Source organism: Scaptodrosophila lebanonensis, unplaced genomic scaffold, assembly GCF_003285725.1.
Source record: "Scaptodrosophila lebanonensis strain 11010-0011.00,11010-0021.00 unplaced genomic scaffold, SlebRS2 tig00001412-arrow-pilon, whole genome shotgun sequence".
Lineage (NCBI taxonomy): Eukaryota > Metazoa > Arthropoda > Insecta > Diptera > Drosophilidae > Scaptodrosophila > Scaptodrosophila lebanonensis.
In genome coordinates this window covers 7,581,418-7,605,998 of record NW_022060739.1, presented here as the reverse complement: position 1 = coordinate 7,605,998, position 24,581 = coordinate 7,581,418, and the positions used below count along the sequence as shown (strand labels likewise).

At 39.3% G+C, this 24,581-nt stretch overlaps 3 protein-coding genes across 4 annotated transcripts in view; 2 read left to right on the top strand and 1 right to left on the bottom strand.

The window, feature by feature from the left end:
* The window catches only part of LOC115631927 (cGMP-dependent protein kinase, isozyme 2 forms cD4/T1/T3A/T3B), a 53,326-nt gene extending 38,590 nt beyond the window's left edge, over positions 1-14,736 (top strand). Inside the window, exons 1-7 of one of the 2 annotated variants that reach the window (XM_030528779.1) lie at positions 6,011-7,527; positions 8,696-8,915; positions 11,803-12,039; positions 12,101-12,250; positions 12,326-12,945; positions 13,007-13,196; positions 13,729-14,736. In XM_030528779.1, coding sequence (XP_030384639.1) covers positions 6,297-7,527; positions 8,696-8,915; positions 11,803-12,039; positions 12,101-12,250; positions 12,326-12,945; positions 13,007-13,196; positions 13,729-13,894 — 2,814 coding nt within the window. In that variant the 5' untranslated portion in view covers positions 6,011-6,296 and the 3' untranslated portion in view covers positions 13,895-14,736. Of the gene's footprint in view, positions 1-6,010; positions 7,528-8,695; positions 8,916-11,802; positions 12,040-12,100; positions 12,251-12,325; positions 12,946-13,006; positions 13,197-13,728 lie in introns of those variants that run through there. The other variant, XM_030528778.1, reaches the window with a different exon arrangement.
* A 2,326-nt stretch (positions 14,737-17,062) lies between these two features.
* Positions 17,063-17,802, top strand: LOC115631117 (kunitz-type serine protease inhibitor HCRG1). The gene is made up of 2 exons (XM_030527778.1): positions 17,063-17,393; positions 17,466-17,802. Exons 1-2 carry the CDS (start codon positions 17,264-17,266, stop codon positions 17,639-17,641), a joined length of 306 nt encoding a protein of 101 aa, XP_030383638.1. The 5' UTR covers positions 17,063-17,263; the 3' UTR covers positions 17,642-17,802.
* Positions 17,706-19,804, bottom strand: LOC115631116 (UDP-glucuronosyltransferase 1-7C). Its single transcript, XM_030527776.1, has 3 exons — positions 18,597-19,804; positions 18,169-18,385; positions 17,706-18,108 (listed from the first exon to the last, which is right to left on the bottom strand). Exons 1-3 carry the CDS (start codon positions 19,699-19,701, stop codon positions 17,811-17,813), a joined length of 1,620 nt encoding a protein of 539 aa, XP_030383636.1. The 5' UTR covers positions 19,702-19,804; the 3' UTR covers positions 17,706-17,810.
* Positions 19,805-24,581: the final 4,777 nt, after the last annotated feature.

Below are 24,581 nucleotides of genomic sequence, written 5' to 3'. Positions count from 1 at the left end.
AGCATAATTAAAAGAGACAAAGCCGAACTAAGGCCGAACCTCAAGCAAACACTCCAATCCATTATGGGCCTTAGTTCTATTAACGTTCGCTTCACTTGAAAATTAATCAGTTTTCCGCAGCTTTTCTCGAATCATGAACAGCTCATTAATGCGAATTTGAAAAAAGAAACACAGGCTGGGCGACTTAAGTACAATAAAAATTGTTGCTCAAATTATAACTTGAGGGTTTTCATCGATCATTGAAAAATATGACGAATGATCAATTGTCAGCGGTATTAGTAATTGGAAATGCCCAAAAGAGCTTGTCGGACGCTCGTGAACTCAAACAATTTAACTTACAAATGATCTTTCAAGGCTTATCAAGATCAGTTGATAAATATGCAAATACATGAGTCGTATATATCCAAGCATATAGTATATATCCGGCTTGATTGAACTGGAGTGCTTTGCTTAATCAATTAATGGCTTCTTACTTTCATCGATCACTGAAATGTGGTCGGTATTTAGATTTATAACTGTGCAAATATTTCCCTTTTATACCAAGTAATGATCGATCAATGTTGCGATCATTTAAATTAATCGCACATACATACTATATATTCGAAAGCTTGTTTCAATTCTAGCAATATTTAGTCAGTGCTTACCTGTATTTTAATATGTTTACTGATCACTGATAATTTCAAGAGAAAATTATTTTCTATCAACAGTTTCTATTCTAGTAGCTTTATAATAGTAATGAGTAAACACTATGCAGGAGTCTTTCTATGATCACTCAGAATTAATCAGCAGTTAGCTGCAGGCCTTAATTCTTAACGATCACTCAAGTCTGAGAAATGAAAATTGAAAATAAATAAAGATCTGTCATCATCACAAATTTGCGATCGTCTTTGGAAGAGTTCAGTAACGATCACTTGTAATCACATTTAATGCACTATTTCCAGCTAAAAGCAAGCAATTTTCGTTTGTAATTTGAGCAAACAAATGAGCTTTGAAAGCACCATCCAAGATCTGTAATCATCTATGCCCTACATTTTCCGTGCTCCACAAATTTCTACAAAGACTGTGCACGACTGACTGCAAATATTTGCTGATCGGAAACACAGCTTGGAGGCCTTTCCCTAATCACTCCGAAATGATCAGTTATGAACAGATTGTAGCCACAGGCTGCACATCCATCACTCAATAATGATCGTCTGTAAGCAATTAATTGGCCATACCCACAGCCATAGCTGTCTGTCTGTCTCTCTGTCTGTCTGTCTGTCAAATGTTTGCGATCATTAGTGCTGACCCATTTTTTGCGATGTTCCTCCTCATGCAATTGCCAAAGCCTGTTCAGTTAAGATATTCTTTTGTTAATCAATTAGAGCAGCACAAACAATGGAAACTGAATATTTATGATACAATAAACGTGTATATTATGGCTCATATGTTGATTTCATGTTCAACTTCTTGCCAATTAGCGCGTGCTTCGAGCTTTGCTTTTTAAAACGCAACGATATACACAGAGTCTAAAGAATTGCGATTCATAGCCAGCTGCAGTCAAGCGATTTGATAACTTTCTTCATTCGACTTGGATTCGACTTTCATTAGCATATGCCGAACAAAATTTATAAATATTTATCATCGATTATAAATAACCTGAACGTCAGCAAAGCTAGTAAAAAGTATTAACAAAATACTAAAAAAAAAGGGCAGAGATGCGCGTCTGAAATTTGAGTTTCAAAAATTGAAATGCGGTCAGAAAAATGTGACTAAGCAAATGGAATTTTGGCGTATTACCTTACCCAGTTGTTGGCGTTTATGCCTTGCCTTGTCGCCTGAGCGACAACAATACAAAAGTTTGTCCGTCCGTCCGTCCGTCCGTCCGTCTCTGTATGTTTGCGTGTACGTGGATGTGTGTAATTACAAGCTACCACTCTACGGGTATTACCATACAAAACACACAACGCATTACAATACAAAATACAAAAAAAAAGAAAAAAATTATGAAGCACTTGCCCTTGGCACATAAGCAAGCGCTGTGACTAACTCGGATTTAAATTGAGGCTGCTTTGGTTTACTTAGCTTAACTTTATTTAGCTTTATTTCACTGACTGACTTGACTTTGTGCGAGTACTCGTATTTGCATGGCCACGTCTGTCTCTGTCTCTGCGTCTGTCTAACTGTCTGTTCGGTAGCCACGCCGTATCGTCGGTGTGTACGTGTAGGGGCCCGATCTGGTTTGCCACTGAAGCCCCGTTACAATTATAAATAGCCGCAGATAAAAGCCAAAAGTTAAACTGCAAGCTTGAATGGCTTTTTATACCCTCGAATTCAATTCAGTATGTACGCTTTGGGACTACATATGTAACACAAGACTATAATTTACTTAAAGCTTTATAAATTATTTCAACCACCAGCAGTTGAACTCTGTTTATTTCTTTCAAATGTTTGCCTATTCGTCTGTCTGTATGAACCTTTTTTTCTGGAAAACTATTCCGACATTAGTTAACAAATTTGAATTGTGAACTTGTACATTTATAATACGGCTTATCTAAGCAATCGATTGTTAGATAGTCTTCTGTCTATCTATTTAATATGAATAAAATGAGCTGTAAATGTGTATGTTCTATGTTTGTCTGTATGAACGTCTCGTTTTTTGAAACTATAAGACTTGGACACATGAGGCTAAGCATGTCTGCTCCTTAAATGCTTATAGATTTTGGGCTTCACTTAGAATTTCTTTATATCACTTAGGTAGTTGTTTAAGTAACGATTCATGCAAACATTCATATTACTTCCATCTTTATTTAAGGCGATTGTTGTTTCTTCTATGTTTTGGAATCTTTAAGTTTGTCTCGACGCTCGTCTTAGATTTCAGATTGAATAATAAATAGTATAATTAGTTTTTTATAAAAATACAAGTTTTGTTTTTTAAAAAAGTCTCGAATTTAAATAAATAAATTTCACGAAATTTAAACTCTACATTAAAATATCAAAGGTAATAAATGATCGTTATCCAGCGACTCTTAATATGCAAATCAGTTTTATTTGCAAGCAAAAATCTAAACAATTGAAATCAAAATTAGTCAACTTATCATTTCAGTAGCAATATTGTCGCCTGCAGGGTATTCTCTATATTCTATACTCGCGATCACTTGATTTCGATCTTGTTACTTCTTGCCATTTGCAAAAATTCTTGTTGCTTTTCTGCTTCGCCCGATTGTATTCAAATCGCCAGAGTCGGAGTCGGGGCTGCTCAGCGAACCAGCCAGGCCGAGTCAACTTGTTGACCTTGCTTTCGTGCCGCTTTGCACTGCGACTGAGACTGAGACTTAGCAGTGAGATCGTTGAAGTCAACACGTCTCTAGGTATAGGTCTATGTATTGCAAAATCTTTGGCAAGAGCCCGAACAAACAGCTGCCATTTATGTTCAATTCGAATGGCCAGAAGTTGTTCAACTTTGCATGACGTATTTCCGCATTTAATGGCCGCTGGAAGTGCTGACTCTGACGCTAATGCTGGGTCCGGCGTCGGGGTCGGGGTCGGGTCTGGCGTCCGGCGTTCGGGTTAAGTAAGCGTCTGAACTCCACAAACTATGCGAGGCACTTAATGCTTGTTATACTACAAGTATGTAGCACGTGGGTTTGAGTTGACTTTCAATTTTCATTAGTTACGCGCTTCTTTTTTACCAACCAAATTTCCATTAATTGGAAATTACGCGCTAAACTCGGCGTGTAGCAAACAAAATTTGTGAGGAAGTAACAACAACAACAACAACGAAAAACAAATGCTAAAAACAATAATGTTTGCAATCTCAAACTAAATATCATTGACGCTTATCAGCAACGACGGACGCGACTTCGGCTTCGACTTCGACGCACGACAACACATCGAGAGATAAAAGCGGACGCTAACATCGAATTGCTGATGATGTCAACAAACCGAAATCGAAAAACCACAGATAGGTGTTGAGTTGAAATTTCCCGAAGATTAAATGCCCTAGCCAAACTATTTAGGAGTGATATGTGAGGGGGAAATACATTAAATATTTTGTTTAATTTCTTTACTAAAAATTTGCACTGTTTTTATTAAAAAGATGGTGTTTCTATTTATAAAGAAATTACATTTCCAATCAAATTAAAATGTAACACGATCTTTCGAAAATACAGCATTCTTTTAGGGTTCTCTTTGGGGTTTCTCTGATAATGCCAGGCTTAAAGAAATGTATTAATTGTTTAAAGAGGAAAATTAATGCCAATGAATGTGAACTTACAATTTTATTAGAATTTACCCAAGTGTTTAAATATTGTCATACATAACTGGTCTGGTACTTCATCTGTGTACACTAGTTGCCTTCTTTTCTACTTCACTCTCCCTATTGATGAGTTCTCTATAGTTTTGTGCACTTCTAATATAACTTTTAAAATCACTTATGCATGCCTTTTAATCTGAATAATCTGAATAGAAAACACTAAAAGATCAAGCTTTAACGAAGTAAAAGTAAAATGCTGTCAATACTTATAATATTCCCAATTCGTTTAGTCTTTCAATTCCAACAATAATAAACTAGTTATGTTTATTAAAATATTCGTTCTATTTTAAAAGTAATTTGCTTAATTACGCAGAACTCATGCAAATTGAAATGCTATCAAATTATGAGAAACCACTTAGAAATGAAAATAGATAGACAAAAATACATGTCAGACAAAATGTCTAGGTCGAGGCTGCCTTATCAGAGAAGGTCTTTCTTATCTATTCAGGCGCTAGAAAACTACCAAAAATGTAGGAAACAAAATCTAAATATGCCCTTAGAATTGTCGACAACTTCAAGATGAACACATCACTGTAATAAGATTGTGTTTAATTAAGATTCTTCAGCTGGAAAATTGCTTAAATTAAATGCTTTAGAGATCGTAATTAATTTTAATTTGTCAGCATATACTTTACGGGACATTATGTTGGCTTACTGCACGTTTAGAGAGCTCATTTGGGCTTAGCTTGTCAGGAAGTTCTTATTTGTATATAACTCTTTGTAGAAACTTTTAAGAAAAAAGGGGTTAGATCACATTTTAATTAGTTTTGGAAACTGTTGTTTGACAAATAATTGTGTTGCCAAAAAGTATAAGATTTGAGAATAAATATTAGGTAAGGCACTGGGAGAAGGAAATATATTTACATCATTGTTTGTTTTTGTAGTTTTAGTATAGCTGCTCTATAAAGATTAAACATCTTATGTGTCTTTCTAAAAAGCAAGACCGTTTTGAAAGGTCGCTGTTGCCAACTGATTTGAAAATCTCACAAAAAGCGCCACTAGACCTTTTGATAACAGCCATCATAAAGGGATTACTAAATGCCTACATCGCTGTTTTGATTGATAGCACGATTGAAAGCCGCATAGTCTTTGGAAACAACGTGTCTTACACGCTTCCAGCCACTCACTTAGCCTTGTCTAGGGCAACACACAGAGGTCGACAGACACGTAAAGACGTCACATTTGATGTGTTATTGTTATTTACTCATTCATTCACAAAAACCATATAATATTCTTGGGAAATGTTTATGATTAAGCTGCGAGAGACGAATGCGCGTCATTCATTCACAACAATCTGTTAAATAATTGGATTTGAGTGGCAAAGCCTGCTTGTTCGTTTCATTTATTTAACGACTATTTACACGCAATGGGTAAGCGTATTTAACATCCAAATGTTCGTCACAAAGAAACAAACAGACGTTTGCCAATATTGGCACAATTGGCCACAAGTGATGGCTATGAGGATGAGGAGGGGGGAAGGGGGGAATGACAAAGCAGTTAGTGGGTTGGCAAACATAATGTTTATAAACAAAATCGAAAAAGGTGTGAGGCAATCACTAAAATAATGCATCCAACAGATATGGAAAGTTAGTTTGCAACATCAACCCGCAACAACAACCGCAACAACAGCAATTGTAGCAACAACAATACCAACAGCAACAACAATACAATAGTCTTTACAATTTAAATAATAGAAAACCAAATACAATTAGGCAGTCGCTCGAAAACAACAAACTGACTCGCCTGACTCGTCAAAATTCAGCGCGCGAATTTCTGCTGGCGGTTATGCAAAGAAATAACAACAATCACTACAACAACAACAACAACAACAACAGCAACGGCAATTACAATTACAACTACAAGCAAACATTTAAAGAAACAAATCACGTCTCTTGAAATTTCACCAGCAAAGGAAAAGTAGAAGCTATAGAGCAAAAAAAACCCAACTTTATAGACGACCGAGAAAAATTCCCACACACTCCGCGCCTCGCCTCGCCTCGCCATGAAAATCAAACACTATCCGGGCAAGGCGGTGGACGCGAGTCTCTCGCTGGACACCGGCAATGCCATGGGAGCGCTCTACGAAGCCAATTGGCTGCAGGCGCATCATCAGCACCAGGAGGGCTCTGTGAGGGGCACGGTGAGGAGCACAGTGGGGCCGCTGCCCAAGTTGTCGCGTCAGCCGAGCAGCGGCGGCAGCTTTCTGCTCGACGGCGTCTCCGTGCTCAGCAAATATCAGATGACCCTCGAGGGTATACGCCAGCTGGAGCAGCAGTCGCGAGACAGACGCATCGTGCATGCGATCAAGGAGCTGAATGGCTACAGACCCTCGGCCCTGCAGCATCAGCCGCCGCCACTGCACAACGGCTGGATAGACGAGAGCGCCGAGCATTTGGAGGAGAAGGCCAAATCTAAGTCGACAGGCCCCCCGGCATCCACACCCACGGTCAATCACTATGTGCTGGATCCCACGGAGCGACTGCGTCAGCCGCGTCCGCGCCAACAGCTGTCGATAAAGCCGCCCTCCCTGCGACGCTCCCAGACCATGTTGCAGCCCTCCACCTGCACCAGCTTGGATGGCAGACGCAAGCCCCGAGCCATCGCCACCCTCGCCTTTGGCACTGTGCGCGCCTCCAAGGCGCCCAACCACAGCAACAGTTCCTCGGCCTATTCCACATTCTCGTCCGCCGCCGAGCTGGATGATCACGAGCAGCCCGTCATTTCCACGCAGCCGCAACGCTTGCTCCCCCCCTTGCCGCCACCCCTGGAACCACCGCCCCCTGTCAATCCCATTCCCTTGCCCGCCCCACGCACCAAACCCAAGCCCCTCAGTCGCTCGCATACGACTGTGCAACGTTATGCCACCATTCGAGTGCCCAACACCAGGGCTAGACCGCCGCCACCACCCCCACCCCTGCGGATATCAACGCTGCCAGCGCAGCCAGCAGCGCAGCGACGCCACAGCTTGGAGCAGGCCCTACGGGGTCTACAATTGCAACAACAACAAACACAGGAACACCCTGCAAACAAATCGAATTCCAACTCGAACAGCAGTCTGGACAGCAGGCCCGACACATCGAAAGATCTCAATGGTTCGTCAGGCGATAAGCGAGAGGGTTTCTGCATACCCCGACCTCGTCTCATTGTCCCTGTCCACACCTATGCGCGACGTCGACGCACAGGAAACCTGAAGGAGCAGCCATGTGATAGGACCAATGAGAATCCAGAAAGTGGTAAGGGGGCTGCTATTATACGGGTGTTAGTTCCCAAAAGGAAGCGCCCAAAAAATGTAATTTTATTAAAATTGAAATGCAAGAAACTAGATAAGTAAGTTCCCTAAATCTCAAAAAATCTCTTTATATAGGAAGACTCTTTCGAGAACGTTTCCATTTCGACAAAATAACTACATTTTGTGGAATTATTATTTAAGCCGAAAATATATATTCACATTTTTTGATGTAACAAAATCCCCTCAGGAATCAAAACAGAGCTTATATTTTTTAAAACACTTTGGTTCGATGCTTCGTTCTTATGCTCCGACGTTAGACTTTTAACATCATTTATAAATATTTTCAGTTACTGGGGTATATTTTTCTGGGGTATACTTGTAGTTTTCTTTTTCGTACTGTGCTATTAAGAAATATAGATTTGCCTAACGATCTTGTTTCCTTTTTAAATATAACTCTGTTTGCATTTTATTTGATGGTTATATAAGGATTTCAAAACTTCAGATGAAATTGTAAACATTAAAGATCTCTTTCAGTAATTTGTTATTAAATAGAGAGTTCGAATAGCGATCCCAAATAAATATTCCACCTAGAGCTTAAGAAAGGCTTCTGTTCCGTCAAATATTTTCCAGCTTATTTCAAAACTTCTGCTGAAACTGAAATGAATAGTAAATATTAAAGATCTCTTACTATAATTTGTTATTAGATAGAGAGTTTGAATATCGATCCTGAATAAATATTCAACCCAGAGCTTAAGAAAGGCTTCTACCCCGTCAATTCTTTTCGAGCTTAAGATTATGGTTAGGATTAGTAAGTACTATTATAATGAAAATTAGATATAAGCGTTGCTTCAAGATATATTCAAATGTATCAAATAATTCTCTGGTAAAAGAGATTAAAATTAAGGCACAAAAAGGAGTTAAGCAGAAAGTTAAACTTATAGCTGAGATATTTCAAATTTTAAACGCTTCCTAGTTAACAAGTATTCTAATAGGATTTTAGCATGAACTATATTTAACCCATAAGTAAAACTTATCCAGTAATATTTATCGCATACCTATATTCTCTAAGAAGATTAATATTAATAGAAGCTCTAGTGGTAATTGATAATTCTTAAGTCAGCTGCAGGAATCAGAAGATTTTTAGTAAACATTTCTTGAAACTCTTTTTGCAGATGGCCGCATTGAAGTCTCCCGCGAGGGCAAATACCTATCGACACTGTCTGGCGCGAAGGTGCTGGGCGAATTGGCCATACTCTATAACTGCAAGCGGACGGCTACCATTACGGCCATAACGGAGTGCAATCTGTGGGCCATTGATCGGCAATGCTTCCAGACGATTATGATGCGTACGGGCCTCATAAGGCAGGCGGAATACACGGACTTCCTCAAGAGGTAAGCAGCTGGCATTTTCAGATTCCCTTAACTGCCTCACTTCCACATGCCACATGCCACATACCACTGGCCAATGGCCAATGGCCAATTTTGTGAGTCGCCAACAAAAATTTGTTGCTTTAATGAGGTTTTGCAATTTCATTGCCTTGAAGATTTATGCGGCAGCCATTAGCGATCGCTGTAGTTGTTGTTGCTGTTGCTGTTACTACAATTTGCTGTAATTAATGTACATTTGCACTTAATTATATCAATTCCGTCAAGCCGCATGTATGGCCATTAAGTCAAAAAATTCATTTAAGCTGAAGGATTTTTTTGTATTCAATCTTAAGTCTTTTTTTGCGTGCCGCTGTGTTTGGCGTCAAAACTTTCACCACCAACGGCCGCGCAAATACTCAAGACTTCGTACATACTTGCACAAACATATAGACGACATATATGTATGTACACATGTGTATGCTCAAATATAGACAACTTCAGTTGGCATCAGTTAGCGTCATAGCCAACGCTATCGTCATCGTCATGGGCGGCTATGCCGCAGTGACGTGCAACGCTCAAAATTGGACAGCCAGGCGGGCAGAGAGACAGACAGACAGACACGGACACACATCTGTGCGGCCAACAACCGCATAGAAATTTCTTTCTTTAAAATGCCCACAAAGCGGCCAAGTCATAGACACCATTAGTAACCAGTTTTGTGCAGCCAGCGCGAGCGACTAACAAATTAATCGCATTTAATTGCCAGCTTGCAGGGTGCAGTGCCTCCCAAACTGTAATGCATTTTCGCGCCGCCGCTCTACCATTAGGAGTCGAAGTGAGCGCATTTTCCAAAACACGACCATGAAATAGCAAAAAATTGAAAAACAAAGTGCTGTTTAGGAAAATATTAAAAGCTGCATCGAATGATGGAAACGAAAATGAAAGTGCAAATTGTGGAAAAGGAGCTGACGAGGGCCGGCCCGAGCAATTGAGGCGTGTAATGAGTTGCATTTGCCGTTTAAAGTCTTATATATGTATGATAAGTAATGAGTGGAAGACAAATGCGAATATGACGACTATAGTATAGGTTCAACTTTCTTTCCATACGTCAAGCTCATGATTTTCACACTTCAGTTGATTTTTAAGAAAGTGCCAAAAAGCTGAGCCAAAAAGTGTGAACTCGTCGGCCAGATGTTTAACAAAACATGAATCTCTCATTAGCGAGCAGTTAAATGGATTGTTCGAAAAAGTTTTATTTGTTTCAATGTCGCCCTTCACATATAGTACTATATCTGTTCCATTTATACAAGTATGTATTTAATTGCACAATTTTTGTTGTTGGTAACATTTTAATATAATCCACAAAAATGTCAATTCTGCGGCTGCGAACCCAACCGAAACAAAAGAAGATATAGTCATGAGAAAGGTTAGCTGCTGAAGAAAGGATGCTGGAAAACATTGTTAGAAAAGCTAGCTTGAAAAATTAGCAGAGAAATCGAGAAAAGATTGTTTGATTTCAGCAAGAGAAATTTAGCGCGATATAGAGAAAATTTCACTTACCTCGCAAGCACTTTATATTTATATTTTTAAAACATTTAATCAGAAATGATTAATAATAAAATAATAATAATAATAGAAACCAAAATTATAGTTTTCATAAATCATAAAAACTTGTAATTTAATTTAAAATAAAAAAGTTCTTCGCCAAATACTAGTGTGGTTACGTTTCCAACCCGCTACTGTCTAAGGCAGACTTAAGGCTAAATAAACAAAACTGTAAGACGTTAGCTGTGGATTTTTCGCTTCTCAGTCAATATGCCCTTTATAGTGATAGAGTAAATATAGCTTTTTGACAGCCAAAACTGTTAAAGGGGGCGTGGCAATTAATCAGGCACTTTTTTTTATCAAATACTGCCATCTAACACTCTTTGAACATGGATTGTCTCTTCAGGAAAAAGTTCGTTTAACACTAAATGGGTTGAGTGTTAAAATCTCTTCTTTATCTGATTCCTTATCGTTTAATATGTCCCATAAGCAAGCGCTTCGAGTCTGATCTGTATGCTAGATAAGAAAAGCTCTATTAGCGCCATTTAAGAGTTTACAATCCTTTCTTCCCCAACAGGAAGAGTATGAAATCGATTATGTAGACAAACTATAAACATTTGGGAATAAATAAAAAAGAGTTTTGTTAATGACTTATTTATGATTTCAAATCTTTTCGATGCAACGTTGGAATCCAGAAATGTAATGAAAAAGAGTGCTTTAATTGTTTCGAAATCGAAATATATTGAATCTTCTTTAATAAATACTTGTAGTCTGCAACCAAATGTTGAAGAAAGGTACAGATTTATTTTGCAGATTTATTTGAAATGTTTCTAAATATTATATATACTTATATTAAACGATCAGATGCGCAAATAATTTCCTAGACATTCGTAAAATTAATTAATTGAAGAATGTCAGGAAGTTAGCTTTATTGATTGATTTATGAAGTTTCTGTTTGCAGATTATTTGCCGCCTAACCACAGCATAGGTTCACATAAAAATAAAAAAAAAACCATTATAAGAGAATATGAATATGAAATAATCTAATGAAGATCAAGAACCTCTCATTTCTTATTCATTCTTCAGCTTACACAATTAGCTTAATTTTTTTACACATTTTGCTTTAAAAGGTGTGAGTTCTTTTAATTCCATCGAGATTCATCTCAAACAGCGCATTGAATAGAGTTTCGATCCGCTTCTTCCAGAAAGTATGAATCCATATTGCAGAATCTGCAATTAAACCAATCTTACCAAGTTGTGCTTTCCAAACGCAGAAGAGTTTAGCTGCCTTACCAATAACTGAACAAACTCTCTTAACTAGAATAAATATCCTATGAACATTGACATATTCGTCCTGCTTTTACAGCGTGCCAATCTTCAAGGATCTGCCCGAAGACACGCTCATCAAAATCTCCGATGTGCTCGAGGAGACACACTACCAGCGCGGGGACTACATTGTGCGCCAAGGGGCCCGAGGCGACACCTTCTTCATCATATCCAAGGGCAAGGTGCGTGTAACCATCAAGCAGCAGGATACTCAGGAGGAGAAATTCATACGCATGCTGAGCAAGGGAGACTTCTTTGGCGAAAAAGCGCTTCAGGGGTAAGTTTCAGATCCCATTAATATTGGAAAACCCCAACTAACATCTGTGATCGAATTTCAGTGAGGATCTGCGCACTGCCAACATTATTTGCGAGTCTCCGGAGGGCGTCACCTGTCTGGTCATCGATCGTGAGACCTTCAATCAGTTGATTTCGAACCTGGATGAGATTAAGCACAGCTACGATGATGAGGGCGCCTTGGAGCGCAGCAAGTAAGTAGAAGCTAGAAGACTTGTGAAATCTTTAAGAACCTACTTGTATAATCTTATGCTCCTGCCTCCCAATAGAATCAACGAGGAATACCGTGATCTCAATCTCACGGATCTGCGTGTGATTGCCACACTCGGTGTTGGTGGCTTTGGACGCGTCGAACTGGTCCAAATCAATGGCGACAACTCGCGCTCCTTTGCGCTGAAGCAGATGAAGAAGTCGCAGATTGTGGAGACGCGTCAGCAGCAGCACATTATGTCCGAGAAGGAAATTATGGGCGAGGCCAACAGCCAGTTCATAGTCAAGCTCTTCAAGACCTTCAAGGACAAGAAGTACTTGTACATGCTCATGGAGAGTTGTCTGGGTGGCGAATTGTGGACCATTCTGCGCGACAAGGGGAACTTCGACGATGGAACCACACGTTTCTACACCGCCTGTGTGGTCGAGGCCTTCGACTATCTGCACTCGCGCAACATCATCTATCGAGATCTGAAGCCCGAGAATTTGCTGCTGGACGAGAAGGGCTACGTGAAGTTGGTGGACTTTGGCTTTGCCAAGAAACTGCAAACTGGTCGCAAGACCTGGACTTTCTGCGGCACGCCCGAGTATGTGGCGCCCGAAGTGATATTGAATCGTGGTCATGATATTAGCGCCGATTACTGGTCATTGGGTGTGCTCATGTTTGAGCTTCTGACGGGTAAGTGGCGCAACGAACTCTTTGGAAAAACCCCTCCATCTATTTACGGCTCTTCCTACAGGCACGCCACCCTTCACGGGCTCCGACCCCATGCGCACCTACAACATTATACTTAAGGGCATCGACGCCATTGAATTTCCACGCAACATTACGCGCAACGCCAGCAACTTGATCAAGAAATTGTGTCGCGATAATCCCGCTGAGCGCTTGGGCTACCAACGTGGCGGCATTAGCGAGATCCAGAAGCACAAGTGAGTAGATCTTATAGCCGAGACAGACTTTGAATGGATACCTCCCCATAACTATTTCCATATTACGTTTAACAGACATTTAGAGCAGATAGAAAGTAGAAGATAGTTTGTATTAACAATACAAATACTTGTACTTTCTTAGGAATTCCATTAAACAAGTTTAGAAGAAAACATAAATTGAAATATTTCGTCGCATTTCAAATAAAAACTAAGAACTTTCGCAGATAAATCTTTCTTTTGGAGCCAAAAAAACCAGTTTGATCAAATTATTTAGGTTTTAAACTATTCCGAGGCAATTGTAAAGAGGGAATATACTTGTACATATATAGTTAGATATATAGTTGTCTTGATAACGTAATTCAGCTTTTAAATATTGTCTAGTCCCTATGGAAGCATTTTGTTAACAATTTGGAACTGGTTTAGACAGGTAAAGTCAAGCCTCTAACAATTGCCCTTAAGATATGATCAACTTTATAAACCACTTTACACAATCTCAAAAGGATATATACTAATTAAAAAATCGCTTTTACAGATGGTTTGATGGCTTCTACTGGTGGGGACTGCAGAATCGTTCGCTGGAACCGCCCATCAAGCCGACGGTTAAGAGCGTCGTGGATACTGCCAACTTTGACGACTATCCTCCCGATCCGGAGGGACCGCCGCCGGACGATGTCACTGGCTGGGACAAGGACTTCTAATGCTCTCTAACTCGTATGTCTCTCAATACGTACGAAATCGGGACAAACAAGCAACGAAATAGTGCGCCATATGTACGCCAAAGTAACAGTCAGCAGCGTAGAGCTGCCAAAACAGCCGGAGTAGCCAGGGTAGCCACAGTGGAAGCAGAAAAATCATCGCTCGATTAGCGCCTATCGAACTACTACTTGACACTTGAGACTTAGGGTCCTCATCATTGTTTACACCACACTTATTAATCGATCACACACATCGCGGCAGCTAAAAACACGCTCACCAGTTCATCCACAGTTCTCTTGATATCATTTAATGTGCAACACAATGAATTTATTAACGAGTTTATAACTATTATTATTATGTAAAGAGATGTTTCTAGTTCATTTTTAAAATTGATATAACGTTTAAGTAGCGGCCCGCTCGCAGGGCTCTTTTATCAACATGAATTGAAACGTCATTATGTACATTTTCTGTATGTTTGTAATTATAAAATAACTACTATTATTATTATTATTTTTATTATTATCCGTTGTTAATCTACTAGTGTCCTTAAGCGCGCAAACATAAAACTAAAAGAAATATACACACAAATATGGGGTTGCCTTATAGGTTTTAAGCAAACATTTTTATGCAACATATGACCACGGAACCTTAAAGCTTCCTAACCGCCCACTCTATCGCATATTCACATTAATCTCCGATGTCTCCAAATTTATATTCATACCTACACACATCTATGCTATAAGGATTTACAATCATGCTTAAAATTATGTATACCTATGCTCTTCAAATTGTTGTCTTAAGTAATTGAGTTAGAAATTAATAAATACAACTTTATGATCTTAAATTACGAAATTATATATCATTTCTTAAAAGTGTACTGTTTTTATTTAAAAATAAGCTTGTGGAATTAACTAATTAATTTTATATAATTATAGTGCATAAAAATTGTCCGGATGTGACCTCTTCAGTCTCCTCCTCACACGCCCCATGGACTGCGCAGCTAGCTCGATAAGGAAGTCACCAACTTGGATACTCCTTGGCCCTTTTCGATATTAACGGCTCTCATATACCAGGCAGAATTGCTTGCAGAATCCCAATTTTCCCTAGATGGGATTTTGTAACGATTCTGTAAATCTGCAAACCATATCTCCGGGCAGAAGCAATAAAGGATAAATTGAGTGGGCGCAGCAGCGCTTGTATCCTTGTTTATAAGCCACAGACTAGGTGTCTTGAAAAGATGTTCGAAAAGCGATTATACTAATTAATATTAAAATAAGTTTTAAATTTTATGTAAATACCAATTAAATTATATGTAAATACCAAAAGGAGCTGTGTTTATCCTTTATCCATAAAATTATCACTTACCATAAGGCAAATATTTTATAGTTTTTTTAAATTTCAAATAAAACAACTTTTAAAATATAAAAACCCATCTCTTTTTTATTTATTTGCTGCAGGAAGCAGGATCTGATCCTAATCCTTCAATTTCAGGCAATCATAAATCAGCAGCAAATCATAAAAAGTGTCCTTTTTCATTTGTATTTAGTAGCACCGCTGCAAACTTATTTATCTATTTATTTTTTATTTATTATTATTATTTGGTTTGGAACCCGGTTTGAAACCGGCAGCAGTTTAAAGAAAATTTTTAATTTAAAAAAATCATCTTGCTGCTGGTTTATGTTCGCCTATTACTTCAGATTTTAAATTTTAGCATTTGCAGGCGTTTTGATAAATTTGTTGAAAGACGCAGCTGGCCTCGGTTTTAGTTTGCAAACTGGCTTCTTTGCTAGGTACCAGGCGAACATAATGCAGCAGCAAGCTGCTGCTTTAACAAATTTAAAAATTAAATTAAGCCAGGTTTCAAACCATTTTGCAGCCGGGCTTTAAACCAATTAGGTAAATTGGTTGCAAGTCTGGCTACTATGGTGTGAAACCCGGCTTACATTTAAGAAGTGTAGCATACTTTTAGGCAGTTGAATTTAATTTAAAAATTTTTGAAAAAATTCATCTTGCTGCTGGTTTCTGTTCACCTGGTACTTCAGATTTTGATTTTTAGCAAACCGGTCGTTTTGGCCATCGGCCAAACTTTCTATAAACACCCTCTTCTCCCCCTCACACACAACAATAAAAAATTCATTACAAATTCATTTTTAGGCACTTTTATTTCCAATTATTTACAAATCAATAATTATTGTTATTATTAATGTAAATGTAATACCCACATAGAAAAAGTTAAAGATAGGAAATAAAATAAACACAAAAAAGGACATCCATATATTATTATTATAAATTTTATTGTTATAATAATAAAAATAATTTGTTCGTTCTGCGTCTCGTGGCTTAAACTTTCGATTGCCATTCTTCCACATCCATTATCATGAATCCATATATATTTAAATAAATACATACATATACATTTTATTATTATTATTATAATAATTAATTTGACTATTATTATAATATAAGTAATCCCTTCGTTTTGCTCCTTTCGTTTGCCATTCTAATCAAGTCGACTTCTCCTGCAGTTGTCTAATCGCAGGATTTTCCTTGGTGTTGTGTTCTTCCTTCGAAGAAAAATGATTGTCGGTGCGCCATTGTTTCGCTCTTAACTTTTCTTAGAATAGACCGAATTGGATAAAATTTGAAACAAGAGTAGATATTTATATATACAAGTATATTTTCATCCAGACGTTCATCCAGACGTTCATCCAGACGTTCATCCAGACGGATCATTTCTCCCGTCGGGCTGATTCAGAATATATGTATATAGTACTATTTTATGGGGTTGGCGATGCTTCCTTCTGCCTGTTACATACTTGGCACAAACCCAATATGCCTTTTTTACCCTACAGTACAGAGTATAAAAACTTGTAAACTACTTTCTTGTCGACTACTTAAAACGGTAGTAAGCACTCTTATTGCTTATTTCCGAGCTGTGCTTCCTGCATTTGAGTGGCGCGAAGCTCACGTTTGCACTCAAACGTCTTCAATAGAATGCAGTTTCACTGCTCGAGTAGCTGGCAAAAAGAAAAGCCCTAAGCTGAGCTGTAAAATTAAAACGAATTTCATTAAAAACAAAACTCAACTACGTGCGCATCCAGACTAAAAACAAAAATACAAAATGTGTGCCAAGAGGGCTGAGAAAATAGTGTCAATTCGCTTGGGAACATTCTATATGAAACGTTCGTGCGCGTCTGACGTTAAGTTGCTTCTTGTTCTTCTGGTCGAGCGCAAGAAACAAGAAACAAAATACTATTTCGCAGAGTCAGCGTACAAGCTGCACAAATAAAGAGCGACAACGCAAACGGGGGAAACAATACCAATTTTTGCACTCCACAGGTAATACATTTGTTAAATGAAATTAGCCAGCGATGCGACTGCTACGATGGGAGCACCTTTGGCTGCTGCCGCTTCTCCTGCTTCATGCCACTTGCGTGCTGGGCTTGCGCTTGAACTCGAAAGCTGCAGCGGTGTTGGAGAATCAAACGCAGCAAGTGATTGGTGGGTGGCACTAACCGATTTTATAAATACGAGCATATAGATAATGTCGCAAAGTACCTCTTCACTCTGCAGCCTGCAGTCAGCCGAAGGCGCCGGGCTTGTGTCGAGGACGTCAGTTGCGTTATGCCTACAACAAGGACACGGGCAACTGTGAGAGCTTCTACTACACCGGCTGTGCCTCCACGAAGAACAATTTCCTGACCTTTGAGGAATGCCGACGTGATTGCATGCAACGCCTGCGCTACTAGAATACGATTTAAAAATCAATTACAATTAGAGTGCAGCACGCACGTAATAAGCTAAGCTAAGCTATGCATTAAGTAATAAGATCTGTATATTTATTTACCTTTGTTCCATTGACTTTCAGCACAAATTATAGTGTAATATATATATATTTTAAATATAGGCACGCACACTTCAGGCCCGCTTCGACTTGCGTTTTTGTTGCTGTGTGCTCTGCTTCTTGCAGCCACACGTCCAGCGGCAACTATAAACGAGCAACAGCGGCGCCAACACCAATACGGTCAGCAGCAGAAAAATGCTATCCAATGAATTGTAGACAAACCAATTCAGCTCTACGCCTGGGGAGCGCAACAGTTCGGCTCCAAAGAGTCCGTGCTCCATTACATGCTCCAGCGCCCAAATGGCGGTCTCCAATGGTGTGCGTTCCCGCTCATTGAAAATGTGCGCCAATTTCTGAGCACGTGTTGCAAAGCTATAAGACAAGTTATCTTATTATTTGGCCCAATAGTGATCTCTGCTGCAACAACTCTACCTGGGCTGCGATAGCTGCTGCAGCGCCTCTTGCAAATTCTCCACATTGATTTGGTCATAGTCCAGCTTTAAGCCAATGCCGCGATTTAGAACAGCGAACGCATTCACGAACTGATCGCCATAGATGGGGGTTACCAGCATCGGTTTGCCGCAATGCACGCCTTCGGTGGTGCCCAGCAGACCACCATGTGTCCAGAACAGCTTCACTTTGGGATGACCTGCAGAGTAATGCAGTTGACTTCGTTAAATGAATAGTTATGATAAATAAATGGGCTTTTTCATTTGCAAAACTTGTTCAAAATTGTCTAAATTGATTTGAAATTACGACACATTAATGTAAGTTATTAGTTCTATTAATTTAAAACAAGAATAAAATATAAACATAAAAAAAATCTACAATTTCGCAACGCACTTAAAATTTTTACTCACACAATATATCCAATTGGGGCGCCCATTTGATGAACAGAAACTGCTTCGCGTCTACCTGGGGCGTCTGATCCGTCTCCCATTTGCAGATAACACGCAGCGGTTGCTGCTGAAGCGCCTGCAGTATGTCAGCCAGCTTGTCGCCACCAATGCTGGAGGCACGCACCATGGAGCCCCAACTGATGTAGATGACGCCCAGCGGCGATTGTTGCAGAAATCTGGAGATAAGTTCGGGCAGTGGCTTGCTCTGCTTCTGGGATATGTGCACGCCCCCCACCTCCACGAGCTGGCGGGTGCGCGGGCGACTGCCCATCAACGTGTAGTGCTGGTTTACAAAGATGACGGCCGTCTGGGCATGCGCCACTGCCGCCACATCTACGTCGATGTTTAGGTAACGCTTCACTAGCGCGTTGTCCACACGATTCGAGTGATGGCGATAGAGAAGCTTCAGTAGCTTGGCCTGCACAAAGTTTAGCAAACGTTCGTGCCACTTGAGTGGCTGCGCAAAGCCGACGAACTCCGACTGCACAAATGCGGGCGTATCAGGCAGGTCGATGCGATCGTAGTAGAATGGCATCAGAGTACACGTGCTGAGGGCTACGATCGGCAGCTGAAGTTGCTGCGCAATTGCCAGTTGGCAGTCGGCATTGAAGTACTCGGTGAAGAGTACGTCGTAGGGCTGTTCCTGGCGATGTCGTTGCAGCACCTTTTCAACATGGCCGCTGGCAAAGAGCAGCTCACAAGTATGCTGACCCTCCACGTGCAGGTCCCAGTACTCTTTGAGCAGTATGGGAAGCGAGCGTGTGGGCGTGTGTTCCGTCAATGGCACCACATTGATTGTCGTATTCGTCTGATCCTCGTCCAAGGGCGAGATCAGCAACTGCTCGTAGTTCTCGTGCAAGTTCTGATTCTTCACATACGATATGACCGTCACCTTGTGTCCCGCAGCCGCCAACGCGTCCAAGATGGGCTGCACAACCTTAAAGTGGCTGAATCCGAAGTGCGGAAACACGGCCAACACATTGCCAGCTTGCACTTTTTGCTGGCCAGCAGTCACGAGTATAAACAATAACCTAATTAACGTGCAAGTTCTCAGCAGCGTCGTCATCGTTCTGCTGCGCGTCAACGAATGCGCCGACTGTAGACATGGTTATCTAACTTTCATGCCCTGCTGGTAGGTTAGTCTCATCAGGTCGTCTGATTATTTGTAAATTGCACATACAACATTGCACTAAAGTTTCTAGTCGATGCCACTGCAATTGAATGCAATTTATTAAGAGTGCGCAACAGCCCTGTCATGCTGGCTGCGCTCACAGCTGGCTGGTTAAAATTATCGATCGACTTGCAGTCTTGCGATGTGGGTGTAGGTGATATTGGCGCCATCTATGTGTAGAGATGTTGAAAGTGTTTGTAGTTTTTAATTGTAGCATACTTAGAGAAGCTACGTATTTTATTATTTTACAATTTAAATTGATGTGAATTGATTTCTAAATGTACGTATTCGGATTTTAGTAATTTAAAAATATACCATTTTATTAATTTTATAATTACATCTGTTGTTATTTTAATACATTTAAAAGTTATTGGTTTGTTAATGTGCACAAAAAAAAAGACAAATTACAATAAATTAAAAATAAATATTATGCTCTAGTGGTGTTTGCCTTTCATAATTTTATTGATATATTTTTAAATACATTATTAATTATTTTACGAAATGCTTAATTTAATTCGTGTCTTTGAATAACTCTCTTTAGCACATTTTATTACTTATTTGCCTCCCATATATTGGCTATAAATTTAACAATTCTATTTATAAGGCCTTCCATTTAGTAACAATCGTATCACGTTTTTAAACATATGTGTAATATATATATAAGAGTCAGTCGTTGGCCGATCCCTGGGGAGTAATTTTTGCAACTATTTGACAGATTTTTGAATCTTAAACTTAAATAGTACGTACGAAGAACTACAACTGTCACTGAATAAATGCAGATCATTTAAATAATTAACCTTTCATCGGCTTCCTTATAATTTTTATAATACTTTTGAATTAAAAAGTTCTTGTCACATTTATGTACACACGCTTTGTCAAGCTACCGCACCTTGCTTTGACTTAAAGACTAGTTCTTTATTGAAATAGGTTCACATTCAATATATTTTCATACTGCCTAATATTTTCTTAACAATAATTAAACTGTCGACGATAAATAAAGGTTGGATGAAGTAATCTTTTTACAATTAGTCTATGTTTATAGATAAATAATTAATGAATGCATAATACAACAATAATTATAATTAAGCCATTAATAAAACCATTATTTTTAATGTTTCGTATAATATTTTCGATTTACTTAAAATGGAAGGTGACATTTTCCTATTTTTGTAGATCTCAAGTGCTTTTGTCGCTCATTCCATTTACATCGATTTAAAGCACAGCTCTTAAGCAAAATAGAGCTACTTTCAATATCGACAATATCTGCCTGCTTTTACACACAACTATAAGTAGCTCTCAAGAATCTCTCGAATTAATATTTCAAGCACACACACAAAAGACACACACTCGCAACCACACATACTCTACGAGTATATAGCAGGAAAACAGACTCACACATGATAATGGACAGTAGTAAGCGTTAATTGAACCGCAAGCGATGGAGCGATAATAAATGTAATTGCAATTGGCATTGAAATGATGGCGTTGTCTGCAGCTGTCCGTCAAGTGCACTTCTCATTCGCATTGCAGTGCGGTTGCCCGATTGACAAACTGACAGAAGGACAGACAGACAGACAGACAGACAGGCAGAGGCCGAAGAGATTAGTAGCAGTAATTCGAAGTGCCTAAAGATGCCTACAGACACAGACGTCTGCACCCGACTGAGCACAAGTGGGCGTCGGTGTGGGCGTACATTCTGGTGCTGGTGCTGGTGCTAGTGCTAGTGCTGGCTCTGATTCTGGTGTTGGCGACCCACTTTCCCGATCCAAATTTCCAGTTGTTGCCACGACTGGGGCAACCAGCAGACTCGGTAAGTGGCAAGCGTCATAGTTCGATAACAAAGCGCACAACCATTAAGTGTGTGTTTTTTTAATATTTTTTGTTGTTAAGTGTTTTGATAAAAGAGCGATTGTAGGAATTATAAATAAATAGCAAACACTGAACGGCAATCATGGTACTCATGGGAACAATTGAGGCAAATGGTAGTTGTTAACGCCCCTAAGAAATACAATTTTTTGTTGAAAGAATTTATCAGAGTTCGAAACATATATTTGAATGTCCGTTCTACAGCTGGATAAATTTTAGTGCGTTCTGATTTCATGCGGCCTGGGAAAATCCATAACATGTTTCAAATACGCGGCTGCTGCTGCTGCTGACGTCAAAGGCAATTGGAGATTTGTGCCCCCTTCCCAATAGTCTGTCAGCCGAGAATCAATTGAAAACATCACGCACTGAGTCGCCTGTGTCCTTTTTATGATCGCCCCCTCCAGTGCGCCCATCATTGCGTTCATTGCCCGGCATTTGGCGCGTGTGTAAGTCCTTTTGTTTATAGACTGACCAGCTGAGCGCTGCAGGACCCAATTGATGGCCTGTTTGTGCAGATTTCAACATTTCGCAGTTATGATCCAATTTGATTCGTTTAAGGACACATACGATGCGCATTTGTTTGCTCATTTATCGCCGCCTGTTTGTCCAATTGATGTCCTCACAGTTGTATCCCTTGTCTGGTCCAAGCACTGCGCGTTAGCACATCCGAGTGCAGGATTAGTTGGCGGCAATAATGGGAGCTCAGAGATGGCACTTCAACTGTGACTAAGATTTTGGTGCCGCTAGGCAACTACTTATAGATGTGAGTTTACAAAGTCAAAAAATTATCTGTAAATAAAAAAAAAAAAATAATAATCTATAAATAAAATCTTTCACAACCAAATAACAACGCAATTTGTTGTATTAATTAACTCTTTAACAGCAGATCCGTCGGAAAAGCTAGAAGGACTACTCATCTTGTACTATGATTCAAAATCCAAGACTCATCTTTAAGACCTTCTTCATCTTCTGTAGGTAACAAAATCCGTTGGAGCAACAATAAAGTTGATTGCGAAGATTATGAAGAATTATTTGAAGATCTTGAAGATAACGAAGATGGCGAAAACGATGAAGATTGACTATCAGTGGATGTTTCCGGCGTCAGTTCACACAAGTTGGTTCGCAAAAGTTGTTTCATTTTCTGAATTCTTATTTTTTAAATATTCAAGTAACAATAAAGGAAATTCAGATAATTAGTGGCAAATTTTGATTATACTCTTTGAATTTTCAAAAATAAACAAAAATGTGATGTTCTGGACAAATGCGATAATCAGTGAATACTGCGATTCCCAAATAGCCACTCAAAACCACCAGAAGAGTTTGAAAAAGAGCTGAGGGGCAACTATCCAAGAATCTGATGCATTTCAATAGCATTATATGTGGACTTTTATAATGCTTCTAATGATCTATCGTGCTCTGAGTAATACCATGAAAGCTTCCAAGGAAACAAGATATTGGGTAGCTATTGAAATTAAAGGTTTCCCTTACTGTTTAGTTGAAATGCAAAAAGTTATTATCTACTTATCATACTTATTATTATCATTATTAAATATCCTCTCAATCTGATTTTCCGTGGGAAGATTTGTTGAGACGATATTTCTGAATTTATACACTCTTCAAAATATTTTTTGTGACTAATGCATTAATTTATAAGAGTGTTTCTTGTCGCACTAGGAAATAGTAATAATAAATAATAAATAAAATAAAATAAAATATTAAATATTTTTTAAAATAATTAAACGACCAACTGAAGTCAATTCTTTAATAGATAAAAGACTTTAATGAAATGTTATATGAACTTCAAATGAAGTAAACGCCGTTTAATAAAAAGCTGATATGTAAACATAGATAGCTAAGTATAAAAAAGTATAATTTTAAAGATGTTATATTTTATTTTATAACATTTAGAATTTACTTTAAAATTGTCTGAATGGAGTACAAAAAGGATTCGAGCTATTTCAGAGTCTTTAAAGATATAGATCGCTAATACAATTAAAGTTTTGCGCCCATTTTATTTATATTCTATTACAACATAGGCAGATATATAATATTGGAGCGATTGGAAAAGTTAGCTAATTTTCCATTTGCACTAACTCTCGAAGCTTCTATATGCAATACCAGGAAGTATTTACTTATATTCGCAATTGACGTAAGTTGCATCACAAGTAGTCTAATTTAAATCTCAAGCACTACTTCAAGATGAGTTCGTGCGCTAACCATATCTTTTCATATTATGCCACAACTGTGCCATAATGGTCGTGAAACTATCGCCCATCCCTAAGCTGAAGGGGACATCCAGCTGTCCATAAGAAAGCGCCGCTTTGGCAGCTGAATGGGAGAGATGGAGAGAGTGGAGGGAGCGGAGACAAATCCAATTAACGTCTGACCAAACAAAGTTGGCATTAGCCAGCCCGGCCGTTTTATTATTGGACTCGTGTCGCTGTCCGTCTCTGTCCACAGACCTGCCATGACGAGTAGCCGGCCGGGCGGCCAGAGTGTCTGTGTGGAGTGTCGGTGACAAAGGCGGACGACGATAGCTAAAGAAATCTCGAGTGTAGTCTGGTTTCTGCATCGGGCTGTGGTTTGGAGCTGCAGTTTCCTGTGATTACGCGACGGTTGCTCACTCAAGTGGCGGCGAGGGCATTAACTTGGCCAACACACGCTACTCGAATTCGGCCACCTGAAGTGGCAACTTGCTGACGTTGCGACTGCTTAGTGGCTGGCTGGCTGGCTGGCACTCTAGTGGCAACTACTTGCGCGCAGCTGATATAATTGAGCCATAGATTTATTTGGACTCTGCGATAGTATGTTATCAAAGCACAATTGCCGTCCACAATTTGGCACGGCATGTGTTTCCCTGTGAAGTACATCGAAATCCGCACACACACATATGTACATATACTTGTATA

Coding starts and splice junctions, on each gene's coding strand:
- LOC115631117 (XM_030527778.1), top strand. CDS start 17,264: ATGCGACTGCTACGATGGGAGCACCTTTGGCTGCTGCCGCTTCTCCTG. Junction 17,394..17,465: donor TCAAACGCAGCAAGTGATTG/GTGGGTGGCACT, acceptor TTCACTCTGCAG/CCTGCAGTCAGCCGAAGGCG.
- LOC115631116 (XM_030527776.1), bottom strand. CDS start 19,701: ATGACGACGCTGCTGAGAACTTGCACGTTAATTAGGTTATTGTTTATA. Junction 18,386..18,596: donor GCCCCAATTGGATATATTGT/GTGAGTAAAAAT, acceptor ATTACTCTGCAG/GTCATCCCAAAGTGAAGCTG. Junction 18,109..18,168: donor CAGCAGCTATCGCAGCCCAG/GTAGAGTTGTTG, acceptor CTTGTCTTATAG/CTTTGCAACACGTGCTCAGA.